General features: G+C 55.4%; 10 protein-coding genes across 10 annotated transcripts; 6 read left to right on the top strand and 4 right to left on the bottom strand.

Annotated features, from left to right (window-relative positions):
- Positions 1-1451: 1451 nt before the first annotated feature.
- Positions 1452-3371, bottom strand: KRP23_3905 (putative glucosylceramidase 4; the record flags this gene model as incomplete). The annotated part of the gene is made up of 1 exon (XM_067888818.1): positions 1452-3371. The coding sequence occupies one exon, from the start codon at positions 3369-3371 to the stop codon at positions 1452-1454; it is 1920 nt and encodes a 639-aa protein (XP_067748023.1).
- A 2105-nt stretch (positions 3372-5476) lies between these two features.
- KRP23_3904 (Ankyrin repeat domain-containing protein 12) lies at positions 5477-6100 on the top strand (the record flags this gene model as incomplete). The annotated part of the gene is made up of 3 exons (XM_067888817.1): positions 5477-5656; positions 5730-5927; positions 6008-6100. The coding sequence occupies 3 exons, from the start codon at positions 5477-5479 to the stop codon at positions 6098-6100; spliced, it is 471 nt and encodes a 156-aa protein (XP_067748022.1).
- A 61-nt stretch (positions 6101-6161) lies between these two features.
- KRP23_3903 (uncharacterized protein) lies at positions 6162-7297 on the bottom strand (the record flags this gene model as incomplete). Its single annotated transcript, XM_067888816.1, has 4 exons — positions 6162-6263; positions 6446-6967; positions 7032-7113; positions 7173-7297. 4 exons carry the CDS (start codon positions 7295-7297, stop codon positions 6162-6164), a joined length of 831 nt encoding a protein of 276 aa, XP_067748021.1.
- A 231-nt stretch (positions 7298-7528) lies between these two features.
- KRP23_3902 (uncharacterized protein) lies at positions 7529-8963 on the top strand (the record flags this gene model as incomplete). The annotated part of the gene is made up of 10 exons (XM_067888815.1): positions 7529-7642; positions 7720-7747; positions 7828-7863; positions 7945-7983; positions 8053-8189; positions 8242-8265; positions 8335-8490; positions 8558-8629; positions 8689-8874; positions 8937-8963. 10 exons carry the CDS (start codon positions 7529-7531, stop codon positions 8961-8963), a joined length of 819 nt encoding a protein of 272 aa, XP_067748020.1.
- Positions 8964-9202: 239 nt separating this feature from the next.
- On the top strand, positions 9203-10652 carry KRP23_3901 (Calcium/calmodulin-dependent protein kinase type 1; the record flags this gene model as incomplete). Its single annotated transcript, XM_067888814.1, has 5 exons — positions 9203-9226; positions 9295-9570; positions 9646-9759; positions 9836-10299; positions 10376-10652. The coding sequence occupies 5 exons, from the start codon at positions 9203-9205 to the stop codon at positions 10650-10652; spliced, it is 1155 nt and encodes a 384-aa protein (XP_067748019.1).
- A 159-nt stretch (positions 10653-10811) lies between these two features.
- Positions 10812-11779, top strand: KRP23_3900 (uncharacterized protein; the record flags this gene model as incomplete). The annotated part of the gene is made up of 4 exons (XM_067888813.1): positions 10812-11057; positions 11131-11190; positions 11275-11604; positions 11672-11779. 4 exons carry the CDS (start codon positions 10812-10814, stop codon positions 11777-11779), a joined length of 744 nt encoding a protein of 247 aa, XP_067748018.1.
- A 374-nt stretch (positions 11780-12153) lies between these two features.
- On the top strand, positions 12154-13768 carry KRP23_3899 (RecQ-mediated genome instability protein 1; the record flags this gene model as incomplete). The annotated part of the gene is made up of 2 exons (XM_067888812.1): positions 12154-12387; positions 12455-13768. The coding sequence occupies 2 exons, from the start codon at positions 12154-12156 to the stop codon at positions 13766-13768; spliced, it is 1548 nt and encodes a 515-aa protein (XP_067748017.1).
- A 47-nt stretch (positions 13769-13815) lies between these two features.
- KRP23_3898 (Glutathione S-transferase C-terminal domain-containing protein) lies at positions 13816-15138 on the bottom strand (the record flags this gene model as incomplete). The annotated part of the gene is made up of 3 exons (XM_067888811.1): positions 13816-14405; positions 14492-14613; positions 14678-15138. The coding sequence occupies 3 exons, from the start codon at positions 15136-15138 to the stop codon at positions 13816-13818; spliced, it is 1173 nt and encodes a 390-aa protein (XP_067748016.1).
- Positions 15139-16430: 1292 nt separating this feature from the next.
- On the top strand, positions 16431-17609 carry KRP23_3897 (S-adenosylmethionine synthase 2; the record flags this gene model as incomplete). The annotated part of the gene is made up of 1 exon (XM_067888810.1): positions 16431-17609. The coding sequence occupies one exon, from the start codon at positions 16431-16433 to the stop codon at positions 17607-17609; it is 1179 nt and encodes a 392-aa protein (XP_067748015.1).
- Positions 17610-18127: 518 nt separating this feature from the next.
- KRP23_3896 (uncharacterized protein) lies at positions 18128-21319 on the bottom strand (the record flags this gene model as incomplete). The annotated part of the gene is made up of 7 exons (XM_067888808.1): positions 18128-18219; positions 18290-18416; positions 18560-18801; positions 18879-18971; positions 19044-19106; positions 19251-19778; positions 19849-21319. The coding sequence occupies 7 exons, from the start codon at positions 21317-21319 to the stop codon at positions 18128-18130; spliced, it is 2616 nt and encodes an 871-aa protein (XP_067748014.1).
- Between the last annotated feature and the right edge of the window lie 41 nt (positions 21320-21360).

Here is a 21360-nt window from a genome sequence, read left to right as displayed (position 1 = left end):
CCTCCCATTCCGCCTCCCCGCGGTACTACATGGAGTCGAGGTCAAAACGAAAGACAGCGTCATTCAGACCGGCATCACCGTAACCACAATGGCGAAAGAGGTTCACACCTGTCTCGTCGGACTTGACGCATGCTTTCATTGCTACTTCCAACACACGCTCTGGATACAGTGGGAAAGTCAAGTTGGCGTGCCGAGCTAACCACTTCTTGAGCTGGCCAAACATTACCTCGATGGGGTTGTACTGCGGGCAGTAGGGCGGAAGAAATAGTAGGATAGCCCCACAGCCGTGGACCGCCTCCTCCAGTTCCTTGTACATGTGAATCCGCGCGTTATCGAGTACCACAATCGATCGTGGGAGCGGCCACGGGTTCAACTGACGAACGATGCTGCCAATGAATGCTCGGTGGAACTTGAGCCGAGTGAACGTGCCCCGCGTCGTCTTCCACGCAACGAACCCCCGTACGTCGCACGCCGCAAGAATAGACACCCGATTTCCACGGGCAAATGGAACCCGCACGACAGCCCGCATCCCTCGCTTCGACCAAGCGTACCTACGCATACTGTCGAGCCCATTCTTGGAGGTCTCATCGAGAAAGAGGACCTGCTCGGGGTACCGGTACCAGCAGCGTAGCTTGGCGACGAAAGTCTCAATTTCATGAGGGAGCGCCTCTCGTGCCCGGCGCTCTAGCACCTTGCGTGATAGACTCAACTCGAACCGGAGGATGCGCAGGATAGTAGAGGCCGACAGCTCGCTATGCGTCTCTGCGAAACGGCGCCGCAACTCGACTTGCAACTCTTCCACGAAGAAGGTTGGGTGTTCCTTCACGTAGTCAGCAATAAAGTCGACCAGCTCAGGTGCATGTCGTCCTTGTGCCGCGCGTTGGCCAGGTAGCACGTCGCCTGACTTCTTGAATAAGGCGTACCATCGCCGTACAGTGCGCCCCGCAACCCCAAATATTCTGGCAACGCGCTCGCATGGAATCGCGTACACATAGTGGAGCACGACAGCTCTCCATCGAAAGTCGGAGGCATACATCCAAATGTAGGTCTTGCGTATGAACGGAACTGGTGGTCTCGCTTTCCAGCGTCAGCATGGCCAGTCGTGTTGAATTCCCCCAGCCGGTTTCAGGCTAATCGGCCGTTTTGAAGTTCCCTTTATTACGTTCTTTTATCCTGTTTTGTACTCCGATTTATCACCCTTTGAAACTCTGATTTCACTCAACATAAATCCGTCCGGAACCCTTTAGTGATACCATTTTGCCAGGGACAAAAAACCTGGTGATCACAATAGCTGTACCAGTATATAATAATGATATATTCCATAGTATTTTCCAATTTTATTGCTTTATTATTGCTACAATATTAGTTGTTGACAACAACTTTTGTTGTGACGCAGCAATGCACATTACTATTCATTTTCGTTAACTATCGGTAGTCATCCCTGCCCATGCTTAGCATGAATTGTGTTCCGGCGTCGTGGGTTCCGCGGTCTCAGAAGCCGATGAGGCAGCAGTCGATCTTGAACCCGTCGCAGAGCTCGTGCCACTCGTCGAGGAGGCATAGTTCGTCGTCGTGACAATAGGTGCCACCGTTGTGGCGCTAGAACTGCCCGAGCTCGTCGCTGAGCTGGAGCTAGTTGAAGTGGCCGGGGTTGCCGTCGTGGTGGTCGGTGTCTCAGTTGCACTGCTAGAACTTCTGGCGGAAGAGCTGGAGCTGTTCGCGGTAGAGCTAGAACTCGAGCTGGAGCTGCTGTTGCCTTCAACCTCACCGATGACAATTGTCTTGATGGAGAGGGCCTCCACCGTGACATTAGTGCTCAGCTGTTGGCTAGACAAACTCAGCGTGATGTCGTGCGCAGAACTATCGCGGTTGGAGAGAATGAGCACGACTTGGTCGTCGGGGGTCAAGAACGCCACGCTGTCTACGTTGCCCAGACTTGACGAAGCACTTGAGCTGATGGTCAAGGCCACACGCACCGAGTCAGGCGGCAGGAACTTGGAGAAGTGGCCCATCGCATAGAACATAGGCTGCTTGTAGAACTCGGCACCGCCCTCCTCGTCAATCAGAATCGGCGAATCATCCGCGTTATCGACCCATTTGGGGCCACCGGTGGTGTTGAGCACCAGGTTCCAGTCAGTCCAGCCCGAGGCGTAGTGCGAGAGATCGCCGATAATGTCCCGAGCGTAGATTTGCGCACGCTGCCAAGCGTACGTCGGGTTTTGAAGCGTGGGGCCAGCACCAGTTACAATGCCGTCAATGAGGTAGCCCTCGCACGCTTCCGTCGCCAGGATGAACACGTCAGGGTACGACTCGTGGAAAGTCTCGAGGTCGGCAAAGTTGCCCGCCGTGTCCAGCAAGAAATCCAGGTCCTTGTACCAATGAACGCCAGCACCCGAGACGTACTGCGCCGAGTCCGCATCGAGCAGCGTAGCATCCCAGTCTAGCAGCAGGTCCTTCTGGTCATCCATCATAATGATCTTCAGGTCCGGGTGGTTCTCCTTCATAATGGGACCCAGGTCACGCTTGATGAAATCGCGCTCCGTGGTGACGTTGAAGCGAAGGCTCTGCCAGGACTTGAACGAGAATTGCTCTGTAGGCTCGTTCTGCGTCGTAATGGCCCAAATGGGGATGTTTTCGTCTTCGTAAGCCGACACAAACTTGGAGTAATACAGCGCCAAGGCCTGCCAGTACTCACCGCCCGGATAGCCCTGGACGGCACAGTTAATGGTCGTGTTTTCCGTAGTCATCCACGCCGGCGGCGCCCACGAGGACCCGAAAAGTTTCATGCCTCGAGTAGACGTACTCAAAGCCCGCTGAATGAAGGGGATTTTCTTGGCCTTGTCCATGTCGATGCTGAAATTCTCCATGGCCAAATCGCCCTCCACGTTGTTATACGAGTAAATGGTGAGCGAAAAGTCCGTCGAGCCGATGGGAACACGGCCAATAGTGTACTGCAGTCCATCGTCACCGAAGTACGCGTCGACCAGAATATCCTGAAGTCCAGAGTCCAGCAGGTACACGTTGATGGCCGCCGCGTCCGTGAAGGCGCCACCGAATCCGATGATGGACTGGTACGTCGTGGTGGTGTCAATGACAAAGTCCGCGGCGTCGTTGGCGCCAGTCTCCAACTCAACCGTCGAGAAGGTCAAGCGGTCGCCAGCCTTGGACGTCGAGAACACACCCGCCTCGTTCCCCGACAGGTGCAGGTGGCCATTGTAGATAGTATCGCACGTGGCCTCCGAGCACACGCAGACGCCCTCGAGATCCGCCTGGAATCGGTCCGACCACGACGTGCAGTTGTTCGTCGCAGCATTCGCGGCTTGCAGCGCGAGCAGTGCCAGCGCGTAGCTGAAGGGATTGATAACCAGCATGCTCCGACGTTCGGGTGCAGGGTACGTTGTCTCGACCAGGCGAGTTGGGAAATGGTGGTGGTCAATGACATTGACCACCACCACCCCGCCCAGAAAGCTCGCGAAAAAGCGCGCGAGTGTATCCTTGCGAGGCTATAGAGTTCGGTTGATGCAGTGCCTTCTCTTGCCTGGTCGGGTGTCCCAAGAGCAGATTCAGCTTCACGATGAAGTTGAAGGCGTTGCACACGCCACGCTACAGTGCAAAGTTTGCACCACTCGGGCCATGCAGTTTGCATTGCAGAGGCAGGAAACGATAGCCAGAATCCGCCAGCGCCGCCTCCTTTCGATCCTGGAGAAATGTTTGCCACTGCAGTGCCGGCCGCGGGGCGGCAATCAACATGAAGTGGTGTCCCGACAAGTCTGCCCGCTACAAAGAGCTGACATCTACGGTACTGCGATCTGATGTTGTGTACACAGCACACTGCAACATGTATGTGTACAAAACGAAAGCAACGTCACACAAGCTGCCGCGCTTGGGGTCTATCGACTGCTACTCAATTGCACGAAGCGCGTCTGCCGTCCATAGCGAGTCGATACTAGCGACAGTGCCGCCGCTTGAACGCTGTTTTGAACGTTCATCAACCACATATGTCGTGGTTGATGCTACCGCTACCATCGCGTTTGTGAAAACCAACTACTGCAACCTGCTGTGTCCAAGATCCTCTCGAGTCTACATATATTAGCAAACACACAGTACGCTAAACTGAACACGGAATACAGTATCCTGTCATATTCAGATTTGGTCTAGTGTTTTTCTCTTCTCAGGGCGACGATGGGAGGACTGTGAAGATCGTGGCGCCCAACGGCAAGCTGGCGAAGGTTCTCATCTAACATCCATCCAAACTGTTGTCTTCAACAAGTAGCTGTGAAAGCTGGAGGTAGATGACCTTGGAAGAGATATGACGAGAAATTCAGATGTGAATCTAATGAACCGCGTGAGTTTGTTATCACAGCGAACTAATGTGCATTCCCGAAAGGTACTTGCAATGCACGTTGCAAAGCAAAACTAGAAGCGCTAAAACAATGGCAGGATCAGCCTGCGTCATCAAATATGACTCACTTTTTCATGGTCAGCTCGATTTGCGATAGCATTTTGCTGGAAAGATTCTGGCGCTGCGCAGATGCCAACTTTGAATTCCGACATTGTATTGCGCGGGGATCAGCCTGCGTCATTAAATATGACCCTCCATTTCCTGGCTTGATCAGTCACCATGGCCACCATTTTTCCGCCAGCAGTCACTTTCACAATCGCTGGCGATCTCGCAAGCCATCACACTGACCTAAAGCTTATCGCTGGTGATGACCAGAAGTCTGGGATCCTTGACCGCCTTGCTGCGTTCGAAGACGTGGAGTCACTAAAATACATCAGCTGTCTTGGACTTCTTCTTCATCAATCTTCAATCTTGGTGGAGACTTCGCCAAGTTGCTTTCCTTCCACGAGAAGTACCCAGACATCTTTGTACTATCGACAGAAGCTAGCGAGGGGCACGGGATCCAGCGTGTCCCTCACCGATTCTGACAAAAGCTGGTCGCGTGCTGAGAACTATGGTCACGACATTCTTGAAGACCTGAACAACTACGTTGCTGGTTGGACTGACTGGGGCATCGCACTCGACACCACTGGAGGGCCGACATCGGTGGAAAACAGTGTGGACGCCCCAATTCTCGTGGACGAAGAGAGAACGGCACCGAGTTCTACAAACAGCCATGTTCTACATCATGGGTCATTTGTCCGATTTCACCCCTGCTGGCTTGAAGCGCTTCGAGTTCTCGAAGTCGAAGGTGCTGAGTAATTTCTACCACTGTGCGTTCGTGACTCCAGATAACCGAGTGGTAATCCAATTTATGAACCGGAGAGCTTCGCTGTGGCAGTGAGCGTGAAGCAGACGGACTCGAATACATTTACGCTCTTGCTGCCCGCGCACTCAGCGCCGACGGTGATTTTGCAGATCGTGAGAGAGAGGCAGCTTTAACTTCAAGTCCAAAAACAGGATCGTGAAGCTTGCAGTTTTCTTGAAACGGGTACGACGAGTTGTGACTCTGTGCAATCCACACAGGTCCTGACTATGAGCGCGTGCTCGCCACTGCAATTGAGCGCGTCTTTCAAACGCTACTACGATCAACTGCGGGATCCGACTTCCCCAACGACAACAACTCCTCTGCACGTGAGTGTCCTCAACAGAGACTGCAGCCGTGTGCTTCAACTTCTCACTAAGCAAGGTGTCAATCCGCGCATCACAGACCAGGTAGAAAACTGCAATCGATCGACACGTTGCTCTGCATCCTGTGTCACTCGTTGGACTCTTCTTGCGATTTCAGAATGGCTGTACCCCGCTAAACCACGCGGCACTTCTTGGACATGTGAAAATTTGCGAGCTGCTGATCACAGCTGGAGCCAATATTAACGCTGCAGCACATGATGGAAACACACCTCTTCACAAAGCTGCACAGGGTGGGCGTGCTGAAGTCATCCAGTTGCTTCTTCGTGAAGGAGCAGGTCCGTTTGCAGTGAATAAGGCAAGTGAATCACGTTGCATTCATTTGACCGTCACAGAGCTAACGATTGGAACCCTTGTCTCCCCCCAATACACACACAGAAACAGGAGAGCGCATACACGATTGCAAGTCATCGAAACCACGTGCAAGTAGCAATATTGCTGTACCCGTACTCAGGTGAAACCCGTGTCTAGCCGTTGGCGTAGTAATAGCACTGCAAGCATTCAGCGCTTCGCTTCACACGATAGTCTTGATTCATCGATGGAGCTCGTCTTCAGCTTTTTCCGCATTCGAATAGATGATGTTCCACTCTGAGGAATATCTTCTCCACTGCTCCACACCAGGTGCCAGATTTGGCTGCATGTAGCATTTCGATATTCAGCAGCACCGCGTAGCCTGACTTTATCGCACAAGAACACCATGCCACCATTGTGCTGCTTCGTGCACTCCTCGCAGTAGTAGGACGTCTGAAATGGGCGCTTGCGGTCTCCTCGCAGTGCGGAGCACACTTTACAAGAGTGCTGGCGATGCTTACGCACCACCACACCCACAGAATTTCGAGTTTCGCGGAATTCTGGTGTCTGCACAAGCTGGTGGCACGGGTGGCCAATGATGTCGCTCCAAACTTGGTCTTTGCGGGACAATTTCGGCACGGGAAGTCCATTTTCAACTGTATCCCCTACAGAAGGCGGCACAGATTCCGAGGACTGACTCGAGGCGGTCGACGCTTGCGAAGGCGACGAAGGTGTCGGAATCTGTTGGGATGCAGCCTGAGCACTTAGCACAACCGCCATCTGCTCCTTCAGCGCCTTTACTTCCTGCTGAAGTTCCTGAACTTGAGCGGTTAGGAGCTTAATCAGCTGCGACGACTGAGCCTCCGCTGGTGGGGGTTCCTGAGGCAGCAAAGTCATCGGGAAAACGTATTTGGGTGTCCAGGCAAAGTCCGCCACCCCCAGTTTGATCAGCACTTCCAATTGCAGTGTCTCGTCCGCATCTTCCCGCACAAGGTTTGGCCCGAGGTTGGCACTGTCGGGAGATGCGACGGACTCCTTCAAACTAGCCTGCAACGTCCAAAAAGTGTCAATTGACGAGTAGAATGCCAGTGAATGGGACAGCAAGACGCACCGCGACATAGTGAAGCACCGTATTCTGAGGCAGCACCACATCCGTTGGCGCAAAGGCCGCGACATCTGCCACCTCGCACACCCTAGAGACAGAAGATTATCAATGCATTTCAGCGGCACTGCACGACACCGAGAGACGCACCAGCGCTGCTTGGAGACCTGATTCTCCAGCCAGATATGTCCCACCCCATTGACGCGCCCCACACTGAAGCGGAAGCCCTCGCCCGGGAACGACTTGAAAGCGGCGACACCTTGCTCCTCCTCCATTTTGCTTGATAGTGTTAGCGATATTAAGTAAATATGTTTCGTGCACTGGCCCCAGAATGCTCAGTCTTGCAATAAAAATGATTCTCTTAGACCATATTTCGTGGCTAAATTCAGCAGCCTTGATCAGGGATATTTTTCGCAATAAAAAATCATTTATTTGCATGAAAGCCCTAATATTTACATAAATAACCCTGACGCATCCGTTGCGAAAGGACGCAGAGTTTGACCAGCATGGTGCAGGGCGACAGCATTGCGCGCGTGTATAGCGTCATGCAGGAGTCGCAGCAGCTTCGAGAGAAGAACTGTGCGCTGTCGGAGAAGAACCGCCAATTGGCGAAGGCGCTGGTGGGTTGCGTAGACCTGCCGCCGGGCGGGGAGTTCGTTCTGCTCATGATACTTTCATTTGCTGGTGGTGGCGACAGACTAAAGCCAAGCAGGAGCTTACAAAAGGTGAACGTGTCCATAACCTATAGTGCATTGAGGCTGAAGCAGTAGTGGCGGCAGATTGTGCTGACGGTGTGTTTCTGCAGCTCGAGTGGCACAGAACACCGCGTTCTCGGACAAAGGTTTGCTCTTCGTGATGAGGGCACACAAGGCAACCGATACTTAACGCCTCGTCTTATGCTTTGGTATGATTGTTGTGGTAGTTGCCGAGTGGATGCATGCACGATGCAAGCCCGTGGGAGGCAAGAAGTGGACGCACGTGCGTGCGCGCACGACGTGGATACTGACCGGACTGTTTGTTGTTGGAGCAGTGCAACATCAGGCAACTCAATGCAGCTTCGCGGAATTCGAGCAAGGCACGTGTGTGTCCATGGAAAATCTGCCTCCTGAACCAGACCCGCCTCTTTCCCCACAACAAAATGACGGAGCTACACAGACGTGTTGTCCGGTACGTGAATTAATATTTACTAACTTACGACGCTTACTTGCTGGATGGACAGGATTCGCGAGTACCATCGCCAATTGTGTGTATGAGTGCAAATTACGGCAAGGCCGCCAGCCTGACTGATGTGTGCATGTTCCGGCCGTTCCAGTGCGAGGATGTCACTGTGGAATATGAAGCTGCAATCGAGGACAATAGCACACCTAGTACAACTACCAACCTTATTGGACAGGCTGGCATTCACGTAGGGTCCGAAAGCCCTCAAAACTCTCGATCTGATCCCGATTCGGGGCGTTCGAGCTCGCAGGTACTCTGATTTTGATGTCTACGGAACGGAGCTCTCTCATCTGATATTTCTTTATCGATGCCTGCAGGCTAGGCGGCTGCGCCATCGAGATGCAGGCATTTCGTATGTGGAGCCCAAGTTGAACACGAAACTCCGACAGGTAAGCTCCACGCCCCTCACTTGCTATTCTTTTGCAACAACAGCTAACGTACGTGCCAGGGGGATTACTACGGCTTAGGCAAGCGGACAGGCCAGCAGAGCTACCGCCACCGACCGCCGAAACACCGCGTGGTTTCTGAACCCCTGCGCGCCGCGCTGTCTGGCCAACAGTGCCGCAGACGCATCATGCAGCGCGTTCAGCGTGTCTCGTACGCGGAGCCCAAGCTCAACACCAAGCTCCGACAGGTACGTGGCCCGCACCACATTTGCTAGGCGCTGGCCTTGATTCTAAGCCTCCACTGCTGCAGGGCGACAAGTTCACCTTCACCACCTGAGCGCGCAGCCATTTTTGATACCGAACCCGATCTTAGCTGAATCACCCGAAATACACCTACGCCTTATCTATATTCTGCTACTGATTGGCGCAAAACGTCTATTTTTAGAGTCCGAACGGTCCGTTTTAGAGCAGTGCACTCCAGCACAGTCCCGGCAACGCCACAACGCAACCAGAAGCGGCAGCAGCACTCGACCGAATCCTTCGCGCTCACTTCCTCCCCCGGCCTACCAGAACGACATGGGCTGCGTCAGCTCCAAGCCAGTAAGTGCAGCATCGAAACGGGTGCGATCTCCTGAAGTTGTAGTCGCTAAATCTTATGCTGCTTTTAGGACCACGATGTGGTGAACGGGAACGCCCAGGTAGATGCCAACGGCGAAAACAACGCGACCACGAACGGCAAACCCGCGCCCGCTGCTGTGAACCCCAACAGCTTCGAGGAGCAGTACACGCTGGGCAAGGTCATTGGCTCGGGCACCTTCTCTGTCGTGCGCATTGCCGTCCACAAGCCTACGAGCCAGCGCTACGCCATCAAATGCATCAAGCGCGAGGGTCTCGTGGCGGAAGACATTGAGGCACTGACGACCGAAGTCGCCATCCTCAAGCAGGTGCGTTGAAAAGTGGTGACGTACGCAGATGCAGAGATTCTAATCTGCTGCTACCTTTTCTGTTTTGTGCCGTAGATGAACCACCCGAACATTATGATCCTGCACGACTTCTTCGTCGAGGAAAAGTTCTACTACCTCGTGACGGAGTTCATGGAGGGAGGCGAGCTCTTTGATCGTATCGTTGAAAAGGTTGGTTTCACGCTGATCACTTCGACGCGACAGTCGTTGGGTATTTTTATTGACCATCCTGCTATCCTTTTGCTAGTCGTACTACAACGAGCGAGAAGCACGTGATCTGGTGAAGTTGCTGCTCGAAGCCATCAAGTACTGCCACGACGCCAACATTGTGCACCGCGACCTGAAGCCGGAGAACCTCCTGCTGACCAGCAAGGACGACGATGCCTCCATCAAGCTGGCCGACTTTGGCTTTGCCAAGAGGATCGAGTTCGACAGCGAGGGTCTCGTCACGGCCTGCGGCACGCCCGGCTACGTGGCACCAGAGATTCTGGAGGGCAAGCCGTATGGCAAGACGGTGGACATCTGGAGCATCGGTGTCATCACGTACATCCTGCTGTGTGGCTACCCGCCGTTCCACGACGACAACCACAACGCGCTGTTCAAGAAGATCAAGAAGGGCAAGTTCCAGTTCGACTCGCCGTACTGGGACCACGTCTCGGACGACGCCAAGGATCTCATTTCGCAGATGCTGGTGGTGGACCCGGAGAAGCGGTGCGTCTGTTGCTGTTGTTTATTCGGGTTTTGAGTTATTCAGGGCACTAATTGGGCTGTTTTTTTCTGTCTGCAGTGCGACGGTGGATCAGCTGCTGGCACACCGCTGGGTCACGGGCACGGAGGTGGCCACGGTGCAGCTCACGAGCGCCCTGGAGGAGCTGCGCCGCTTCAACGCGCGCCGCAAGTTCAAGGCCGCCGTCAGCACAGTATCCACGACCGTCGGCTTCAGCAAGAAGTACAGCAAGTCGTACAGCCAGCCGCAGTCGACACTGGACGAGGCCGCGGACGACGACCTCGAGGTCTCCCCGGAGACGGTGGACGTGGAACTGGACGACGGCAAGGCCAACTAATCTACCAAACAGTAGATCCTATGGAGCGGCCCAGCAAACTGAAGCATCCGCATCCCACTTCAAGTATTTTCAACCAATAAGAACGCAAATTGAACTTTTAGAACACAATAACCAAAGAGACACAAGGAAGCGGTGGGGGCAGCGCCGAAAGGGCCGCCGATGTACGTGGCGATGGAGGGAGACCAGGCACACAAGCGCAAGATCGTGCGCCACTTCGCGCCGCACTTGGACAACGAGGCACTGACGATCCAGGAGCGCCGCTACTTCGCGCTGGGGCTGACGCGCGTGCTGCTGGTGTTCGTGGTGCCGTCCTGCATCGTCTTTTGCACACGCGGCTGGTTCGTGGACACGATCGTGTTCCTGGTGGTGGCGCTCGTGTGTCTGGTGGAGCTGGCACTGGCGCTGGTGCGAAGATCAGCTGGATCTGACTGCTGAGAGTGCTAACAATTGCTCCGATGTGTCAATGCTGTGTGAACAGTACCGTTACTTTATCCTATGGCCGGAAGGACTGGAAATGCGCTGGGCCTACTGGAGTGAGGTTAGTGTATCGATGCGAGGCTATGAGCTGTCGTGGAAGATGGGGTCTTAACGCGATCGAACGGGGTTTTGTATGTGGAGCTAGATCGTTCAGGCGGAAGACCAGTACAGACTCAAGGTCCTAGGTTACTACATCCGCAAGATCGACAAGTTCGTGGGTCGATTCCCATCCTCATTGAACGCAAACAAGATCAAACGTCACTACCGCAAACGTACATGGCCTCTGTTGGTGCTATTTGTGCTGACATACGCGGCGTGCCTCGCGTTCCTAGTGCAGACCAAGCGCGAGAAGGCAGTGATGCGCACCTGGGCGTTCTACCTGCTGTCTATCGGCAGCGGCCTCGTTGTACTGCGCTACGCCAAACTGCATCTTGTGGAGCTGCCGCAAGTGCTAGCGCTACGCGACCATCCAGCGGTGAGTGGCCGTATTTTCTTGACCCTGTGACTGATTGCCACTAACTTCCAATTGATGCCATGTCTAGTTCGCGACGGGCGGACTTGCGAATACGGCCGAGTCTACTCCTTTCGTGCGCCCGATGCCATCGTACAGCGGGCACGTCGAAGTCGATGTGCCGAAGGTCGAGATCTAATGTCACATGCTGAGAGGGACTTCGCTGACGAGAAAATAACGACGACCTCGACACAAAAGGAGATAGCATAAAATACCGCGTAATATATAAGACAGGACTGCCGTTAGTGTGAGTGAGTGAGATGCATGCATGAGTCAGCGGTAACTACGAGCTGAAGTGAGGCCCGAATGTTGGTCTGGTTTGGTGCCTTTCAGCTGTCAGGACTTGGCTCAAGGCGGAGAGACTACGCGAGACGGCTCATGCTGAGTCAGGTGCACCCCGTGAAGTCGTAGCAGCAGCGTCGTGCTAATCTGTAGTCGGTTTTAGAATTTCTAAATTTCTAAATTATTACCCTTTCTAAAATATGGCGCCAAATGCTGCAACTGTATCAATCGATGCCGGGAGAGCGGCGGCAGCTGCCGTACGAGGCGCTGGACCCGGAGTGGGAGGCGCGCGAGTTCCACAAGTTCCGCGCTGCCGCTGGCGACGCCCGACAGCAGGCCCCGTATGGCGCGTATCTGTTCGGGCGACTGATGCAGTCGGATCTGCACCAGAGCTGTCGAGCGGCGCTGCCCCCGGACGTCGCGAAGCTCAACGGCTGCACCATCCAGGGCGTGTGCATCCTGCAGGTAGGACGACGAGCGAAGTGTGCAATAGATCCAGGATCATTGCTCACAATTGGTTGCGACTGAATAGGTAGTGGACGTGGCCAACATCGGCGCCAACTACGAGCACCGAACGGAGTTGTCGGCTGCGGGGCCAACACGCACGCTCAAGTTGGGGCTCACGGATGGACACCAACTGGTCTTTGGCTTTGAGTTTAGCTCGCTGCCTCAGTTCAGTGTGAACATTGCACGTGGCACCAAGATCGTGGTGGAGAACGTACCTGTGAGGCATGGGCTGCTCATGCTCGCACCCGACAATTGCCAGCTACTGGAGACGTCGTCTGACCGATCGGGACAGGGCAATGGACAAGTACAACGGCCGGCAGACCCGAGCGTGGTTAGTGCTGGAGCGTACTCGGCAGCTCTAGTAACGTCGCAGTTCAATACCTCGCAACAGCGGCCATCACCCGCAATGCCACCTACCCGTTCACAACAGTCTACGGCAAGAACCATCACGACAGCACCAACACCGGCCTGTAACAATCCTTTGCGGGCAAACCCAGCAAGAATCACGAGCGCGACTACTGTATCAAACCTAGAGTCTACACGGCGTCTTAGCACGAGCACAATTCCAGAACCTGCCAGAAGCGGCCCCGTGCCGTCCGTGTTTGTAGATGTACCTTCGTCGGACGAGGATATGAACAGCGATACTACCGACCCCATGGTGGAACACCTATTCTACAGCCCGAAGACTCCTCGACATCCTGCTGATGCCGGGAAAGCACCAGTCGCCAGCAATGCAGTCCCTTCCAGGAAACGACCTCGCTCACCGTCTATGAATCAGCAAGTGAGGACTACAGCTCAAGTCAGACCCCAATCACAACACAATTCGATGGGATCGAGTACTGCGACCATGGATCATGATAGGGATAGTATACCGAGGACAGCTCCAGCGTTGGATCCCACTCGCCCATTCCTGTACTTCACAGCACGATTATCAACGCTGTCGATGCTGCCATCAACAGCAACTAGATTCCAGATTCGCGCGTGCATCAAGTCGGTGGTGGGCTTTCAATTCAACACAGGGCGATACCAGCTTCGAGTGTCCGTGGAAGACTGCACTGCCACGAAGGAGGCGGACGTAGCGGAAGATTTTGTGACGCGTCTCATGGGTGTACCGTGCTCGGAGTTCTTGCAAACGATGAAAACAAAGGTGCAAGTTGCGCACGGCTGGGCGGCGACTATGCAGTTTGCGCTCATGACGCTCGAAGGCGTTATGACTTTCGAGAAAGGCGCGGCTGGGTCAGCGTCTCTGTTGCTAATAGATTGTCGCGATTACCAGTCCGCGGATACTCGGGAGCTACTGCAGCGAGTGAAGGCTTCGTTTCCCCTCACGCATCGTTAAGCCGTAGGCATATAATGCGCCACCAAATCATGCAGTCTATTATTCGTTTATGAGCTGAGCATTGCTTTGCGAACGAGCGAGTCCGTCGATAGCGTAGCTTCACATGCGAGCTGGAAGAATCTGCCACCCTCCTCTGTCGAAACACCCTGGCCCTCCTGCACCAATGGGCTGCGTGGAATGCCAACCAGCACGTCATTTTTAGGAGTGGCCGTCGGCGGGTGCATGACGAACATGAACGTATCATACTGAGCTTCCTCTGCACGCATGTTGCGATCACTCTCGAGAAGAGTCTTGCAGCGTCGACGCCGACGGTTGATGTCCGTGTGCGCTACAGCCGCAGTGCTCGAGTGTCCAAAATCGGCAGCCTTCGCCAACACCTCGTACTCGGTACGTGACAGCTCAGCTGCAAGAGTGGCAGAGCGGGGGTAGGCCAGTTCGCTGAGCTTAATTTTGCCGACGCAACACGGTGCTAACACGTACGCGGCTCGCTCCGCTAGACATTTTTGCATGACCATGTCGGTGGCCTCCCCGCAGGCGTGCAGCGCAATGCCCACGTCGAAAGGCTTGTGATAGTCATCGATGAATCCGCAGAAAATCTCAACGTTCGTCAACTGGGCAGCAGCAATTCGTTCCTCGGCTGGAAGGCAGATACCAAAATCAAACGCACAGGTCAGCTATCGCCCACACCAGCCTTCTTGCAATGCGACTCTAGCTGCCCCCTACCGATAGCAAGCGAAGGTTCCTTCTTGTCAAGCAAGACGAATTTGCACTGCGGGAAGAGGCAAGCAAGTGGCAACGCCACGTATCCGGACCCTGCGCAGAACTCGACAACGACATCGCCCGGTCTGGAGCAGCATCAACATCATGGTCAGCCTCGCATTGCTACTGCTGCAAAATCCACCAACTCACCGGAGTATGCGCTGCAAGAACACCGCCAAATTGTCCACTTGCTGCCGCTTGTTTCTTGCTCGTTGCACCGGCAGTTTGCCATCTCGCGGGTGAATTCCGTCGGGCAGGTCCGTCCAGGGGATGCCCTGCTGTGCCTCTGCCGTCTCGCTGCATGACTCTTCCGACGCGTGCAAGCATCTGAGCGGGTTGCAGCGATATGTGGCCTTGGCTTGGCCGAATGATGTGCCCTCCACGCGCTCCAGCAGCTCCTCGAACCAGAGCTGAGAGTTCTTGGGCGCCTGCAGCCCCTTCTTGCGCAGTTTGCGAAGACTTCGCTGGTTTTGCGACGCATTCACGGGCTTACCGACCTCAGAGACAGCGACGGGGATGAAGTTATTGGCGGCATCAATGTTGGAAGCCGCCGGGGTCCATTCGGCATCGTCCCAAGTGCCCCATGTCAGCGAAGACAGCACGCTGTTCATGCTTTTGCTGGCTACGGTATTATTACCCATTATATAAAATGTACATGCGGTTTCATGGGTGCAACCAAACGCAACCAAACTGCCCGCCTTTCACTGCTTCTAGCGCTGCCATCGTCGCTAATACGCAGCCGATATCGAGATGGCTATTGTGTAACTAGCTATTTGCAAAGGATATGATCGATATCTTAACATCAGGTTCAAAGTCGGTAAGGCAAAAAGAAACTCTCCGAGCGGAGGGAGCTTGCGACCACAGCTTATCTGAGCTGTTGTGACGTTAGCGATAGCAACGAGCTGGTAAGTAATGCTGCATCATTGACGCCCACTAGCATCAACGCCCTCCTCCTCGCTGTTCACAGAAGAGCTCATCTCCTTCATCCAGCGGGCAGGTCCTCGATGACGAACGTGTCAGTCTTGCTGCAATGCTGGCACGCAGCCTGCTGCCTAAACTGACTTCTAACGGCCGCAGTTACACGTACGCCGCGTTCAGGTCTCGGCAATCGACTTAGGAACCCCAGTTGGGATAAGCCTGGCTCACCGCTCGACACCGTAGTCGTCCGTCCTGTGCACGCGAACGTGATACCGCAAGCGAAGATGTCCACGCATCGATTACCTCGCACGCTGCAATGTACGCTCGCCAATTTGTTTGCCGCCGCTGCGCTGCGAATGGCGAATGCAGATCGCCACAGTCTCGTCCGGGAACTGCGTGTTTGCGCAGATCTGCGTGTTCAAGATCCATAGCACTGATTGGCCGGTAAGAGACCTTTGGGATAGAATATCCCTGTGGAAGCGGTTAGCTACACTCTCTTATTGGACTGGAATTTGTAGAATCGACCACCTGCAAAAATCAAAGGTCAACGAGGGAGATGGGCGCGGGAGAAGCCATTTTCGGCCACCGCAATCGGGCCACGTCGGCGCCAGCCTCCAGATCAAACACGAGGCCTGCGCTGACCAGGGCTGAGTGCCAATACAGACAACACCATCACGTATTGTGAACACGGTCCCAACAAAGACGCACTATCCTATCCTAACGTCGCCGTCGCCGTCGGCGAGGTAGAATGGATGCGAGTCCAAGGGTGTGCGTCAGAGACCGTCCTCTGACGGTGGTCCAAAATCGTGCCCTGATTGGTGGGAAGTGAAGCACGTGGGGCGCCCATTGGTCGAAAGCGCGTCGCGCTGGGCCACCAGTTTCCCTCCAAAAACCGACTGCTGGACATCCGTGGCTGGCGGGCGGCTCTCATTCTGGAATTTGCTTGCCGGTGCCCACACCCAGCTTCTCAAGACCTTCTCTCAAGATGACTCAGACTGCCGCCCCCAAGGACCGCACCTTCCTGTTCACGTCCGAGTCCGTGAACGAGGGCCACCCGGACAAGCTCTGCGACCAGATCTCGGACGCCGTGCTGGACGCCTGCGTGTCGGAGGACCCGAACTCGCGCGTGGCCTGCGAGACGTGCGCCAAGACGGGCATGGTCATGATCTTCGGCGAGATCAGCACCAAGGCCATCGTCAACTACGAGAAGGTCATCCGCGACACCATCAAGGAGATCGGCTACGACGACCCTGCCAAGGGCCTCGACTACAAGACGGTCAACGTCATCGTCGCCATCGAGCAGCAGTCGCCCGACATCGCCCAGTCCGTGGACTCGGTCACGGACGAGGACGTCGGCGCCGGCGACCAGGGCATCATGTTCGGCTACGCCTCGGACGAGACGCCCGAGCTCATGCCGCTGTCGCACGTGCTGGCCACCAAGCTGGGCTCGAAGCTCACGGAGGTGCGCAAGAACGGCACGCTCGACTGGATCCGCCCTGACGGCAAGACGCAGGTGACTGTCGAGTACAAGCAGGAGGACGGCCGCATGATCCCGCAGCGCGTGCACACCGTGGTCATCTCCACGCAGCACAACGACGACGTTACCAACGAGCAGATCGCTGCCGACCTCATGAAGCACGTTATCCAGACCGTCATCCCGGAGAAGTACCTCGACGACAAGACGGTGTACCACCTGAACCCGTCTGGACGCTTCGTGATTGGTGGCCCGCACGGCGACGCCGGTCTTACCGGCCGTAAGATCATCATCGACACGTACGGCGGCTGGGGCGCCCACGGTGGCGGTGCCTTCTCCGGCAAGGACACGACCAAGGTCGACCGCTCGGCTGCCTATGCCGCTCGTTGGGTCGCCAAGTCGGTGGTGGCCAAGGGCCTTGCCTCTCGCCTCCTTGTGCAGCTCTCGTACGCCATCGGTGTGCCCTACCCGCTGTCGATCCACGTCGACTCGTACGGCACGGTGAAGGAGGGCCTGTCTGACGACGAGCTGGTGGAGATCATCAAGAAGAACTTCGACCTGCGTCCGGGTATGATCCAGAAGACGCTCCAGCTGAAGCGCCCGGTGATGCAGAAGACTGCCGCCTACGGCCACTTCGGCCGCGAGGACGTGGACTTCACGTGGGAAACGGTGAAGGAACTCGAGCTGTAGAGGGCTGGCAGCCGGATGATGTGTATATTGTCTCCTGCTTATTATTTGCCCAGCAATCTGCCGCTCCGAGAAAATCACTCCGCCGTCAGCTTTCCAGCGATGGAGAGTGGGGTGGAATCGGCGCTGTCGTGTCCGGCCCCTGCGCGGTCCGTGAAGAAGTGTGCACTTTTGACTCCTGCTGTCAACCGTCCATTCTTCTCACGAGCCTAGCGTAGCGGTCACGAACAGTTTGCCCATTCCACCGTCTCACACGATTCGTCATTAGCGTAGTTAACGATGAAATGCAATAGGTTAGCGCTCATTCCTGCGTATTGATTAGTTGTCAAGCGCATTTGCTGATGCAGCGCATGCGTTTCTCTTGTTGTTGCAAGGCGGTGACGAGCGAGTTGAAGGGTGCAGAGGCAGCGTTGGACTTGCAGAGGGAGCCACTGGGGTATGCTGGGACAGTGTATCGGACTTGTCTTGCTGATCTCTTTTCGCAATGATCAGCACGCCGCACAAGTCTAGCCGTTCCACTCTCACGCAGCGCTGCGCAGATTTCCTGCGAGTGCCTCGAGAGCTTCGGCTTGTGCGGAAATCGCTGTTGGACTGCACGCCCCGATCGCCGACGCTGCACGCACCAACGGTTGGCATCAGTCACGAGCTCTACCTTCAGTTCAAATGGCCAAGTTGAAGCGTACCTGTCGACCCACCAGGTCGCGTTCCTGTCGCGCGATGAAGGCAGCCTCCGCCCGGGGCGAGATTCTCTTCGGCGTCGTGCTGCCTGCGCACTGGGATGCTGTCACTGCCGGTGCATCTGCCTGGGGTCTGAACAACCGCTCAAACACGTCTCCATCCGTCTCTCGACGAAAAGGTTGTGGAGCTGGTGCGCTAGTTGAATTGTTGCTGCTTGCACCACAAGAAGGTCGGCATGCTTTCAGCTTGGAGGTTGCGGGGGCGACAAGTCGTACAGGACGCCGAGGCTGAGCTATGAGACGCGGGCGGAACGTGCACTCGGCCTCCTCTTCATCAAGCTGCTGCTGCTCTCTAACCGCTTGAAGCATCAACTTCTTCCAGCGGAGCTCCCCAGCTGCTTGGAAATTGCGAATAGCAGCAGCTTGCACCTGACCCTGCGGTAGTGGCTTGGCTAGCGAAAGAAACGAGTCCTCTTCCTCAGCACGTGCATCTTCTTGGAGCCTCGCTTTCACCTCGCCTACACCAGCAGAACATTCAGCACTTCGTCTCCTTTACCAGCTCGCACCAGTCAAATACGTCTGGCCAAGCACGCACGCTTGGCATCGTTGTGCTTTTTCCATTGCAGCAGCCTTGCAATAGTCGAGGCTTGTGAAGGAGCCACTGTCATCTCCCTGTTTGGTCGATTGCCTGCGCCATTAACCACACGTTAGGTTTCTTCCAGTCAGGCGAACACACGTGCAGCACTTCAGTCTTGCGTACCCCTGGAACTTCCGGCCACAAGCTTCCTGCTCATTTGACCCCAGGTCGTTAGCGAGCAACTGCCTAAAAGCACCGAGCCATCATTCGCGAAACCCCCGCCATACACTTGAAGACACAAGACCCATTCACCGCTAATACTGCAGCGTGTTACTCGTTGCTACCGTTTTGTCACGGACTCGCGATCCCAAGGACACACTCGACGCGAACCTGTAACATTCTTCCCGGACGGTGGAGACAGCCGCGACCAGCATGACGTACACACGGCGTGGTTGCAAGGGCTCATATGTACCAGAGCACGCTCGCTGTAGCAAAGCCGACACAAGTCCGAGTCTTCCTCGCCCACCATCTCTAGGGCACTTGTCTCCCGGGTATAACCGTTAGCAGAATGTCTGGGCCGCGGCGACTGCGCATTTTGAGGCGTTCTGTGCTTGTCCGCAGTCTTCATCTTCTTCTCCTCGCCTTCATTGGTCCAAGTCACAGGTAGATCCACAGTGCTTACGATACTTTGACGTCGTGCCTTTCGTTTCGATTTATGGGCTGTGTCTGACTTCTGCGATGCGGATCGACTTCGCTTTGCGTGCGGCTGGTGGGAATCGCCTCCACTTGAGGGCATGCCATTAGCAACCTGCGACTTCTTCGGCACAGTTGCTTCAGACGTTGCTTGAAGATCGTCTGAGGTAGGCAGAACGAGACTTCGTCGCCTATGTCGCGCGCGTTTTCGCGTTGATGAGTGACCTAACAAACAACACAAATGTTAGCATCATGACGAAAAGCAATGCACATGCCACCTCGATTGGCGCCGCACCTGAAACTCCACCCACCACTTGTGCAGGGCGTTTTGAGTGGCCAAGTCGAGGTTCAGCTTGGCCAGCACTGTTTCCAGACACCCGGGCGAAAGCAGAGCCCCAACTATCCCATAGCTTCATCCGAGCACTGTCCACGGCAGTTCGAAACTCCGTATCCTCAGCCCTGTGTGTTGGGGGATCCGTGGGTGCAGGTGTATCCCCCGACGAAAAGAAATCCTCGCCAATGATGCAGCTTGAGCTGATATCAACTCCTAACGTTGCTGCAATCAGAGAAGCAACCCGCGCCGCGCTTTCCACACTATTCGAGGCTGCAGCAGATGCAGATTGCTCTGCAGTGTCGTTCTGCGCTGACTTCTTCGTGTTCTCCGGGACAGGAAACAGGTGGATCACAGGATTAACCTCATGTGCCTTGGCGTACTCCAGATACCGCTGCTCATACGTCCGTAGCGGAATCCGCGCACCCGTGTCAGTATCCGTGTACTCAAACAGACCATCGTCGTTGCGGGACTGCTGAGTCTTGGTATGCAGCTGACGATGTGCATCCGCTTCGCTCCACTCTTGATTCATCCGCTTAATGAAACCAGTGAGCTGCCCCACCGTTTTCTTGCGGTATTCCATGTCGGCCGAGAACTTTGGTATCTGCTTAGTCGTCGGGCCCAAGTGATATCCCGTCCCCGCGTACACCTGCTTGGCGATTCCAAGTCCTTCCTCACTCAGCGGGTCTAACTGGGTGTATCTGCGTACAAGCTGGCGGAACTCTTCCTTCTGATTGACGCTAGATGGTCCCTTCTCCTCTGGCGTTCCTGCAGTTTTCCTCGCCTTCGTTTCCGACCTGACAGCACCAGCTTCACGACCCCCAGCAACACGTCCTGGTGTCTGCACTGCGTTCTCCGTAGACATCGTATCTGTATTAGCAGTCGCAGCGTCCATCTGCCTCTTGAGCGCCGTGAGAAACTCGTCTCGATGGGACGCGTCTGCAAAAGGTCCTGGCATGAACGTGAGCTCCAGTCTGTGGCCGTCCACGAGCTGCAGCTCCACGCCCAGCACCATGTTTTGTACCGTCCTGGGCTGCACTTTAACCACGTTTTCCAGCGTCACGAAGAGCGCAGCCGCCGACATGGCGCCGTCCTGCGCCCGACCGCGGCTCGAGATGTCCTGCAGCTGCCTCTTGCGCCGCTGCAGCGCGTCCGAGTCCGACTGTGTCGTCTGCAGCCACATGACGCCGCCGCTCTCCAGTGCCAGCGCCCCCAGTCCGCCGTCGATGCCCACGCCGTCGAACTTGGCGGCCACGTGCTGGAACATGGCGCGCTGTTGCTGCTGCTTTTGCTGCTGGAAGCGCGCGAGCCGCCGCTCGGACATGCAGAAGCGGCTCAGCGCACCTACGTCCAGATGTTTGACGACCCTCGCCGGCCCGACGTCGAACAGCTCCGCGTAGGACCCGAAGCCGTACGTGTCCTCGACCTCATCCATCTCGCTTTGTATGGCGCGAATGTTGCACACAAAGCACAAAT

The sequence above is a fragment of the Phytophthora ramorum genome (genome assembly GCF_020800215.1).
Source record: "Phytophthora ramorum isolate Pr-102 chromosome Unknown Phyram_PR-102_s0003, whole genome shotgun sequence".
NCBI lineage: Eukaryota > Oomycota > Peronosporomycetes > Peronosporales > Peronosporaceae > Phytophthora > Phytophthora ramorum.
This window is presented reverse-complemented; position numbering and strand designations above follow the sequence as displayed.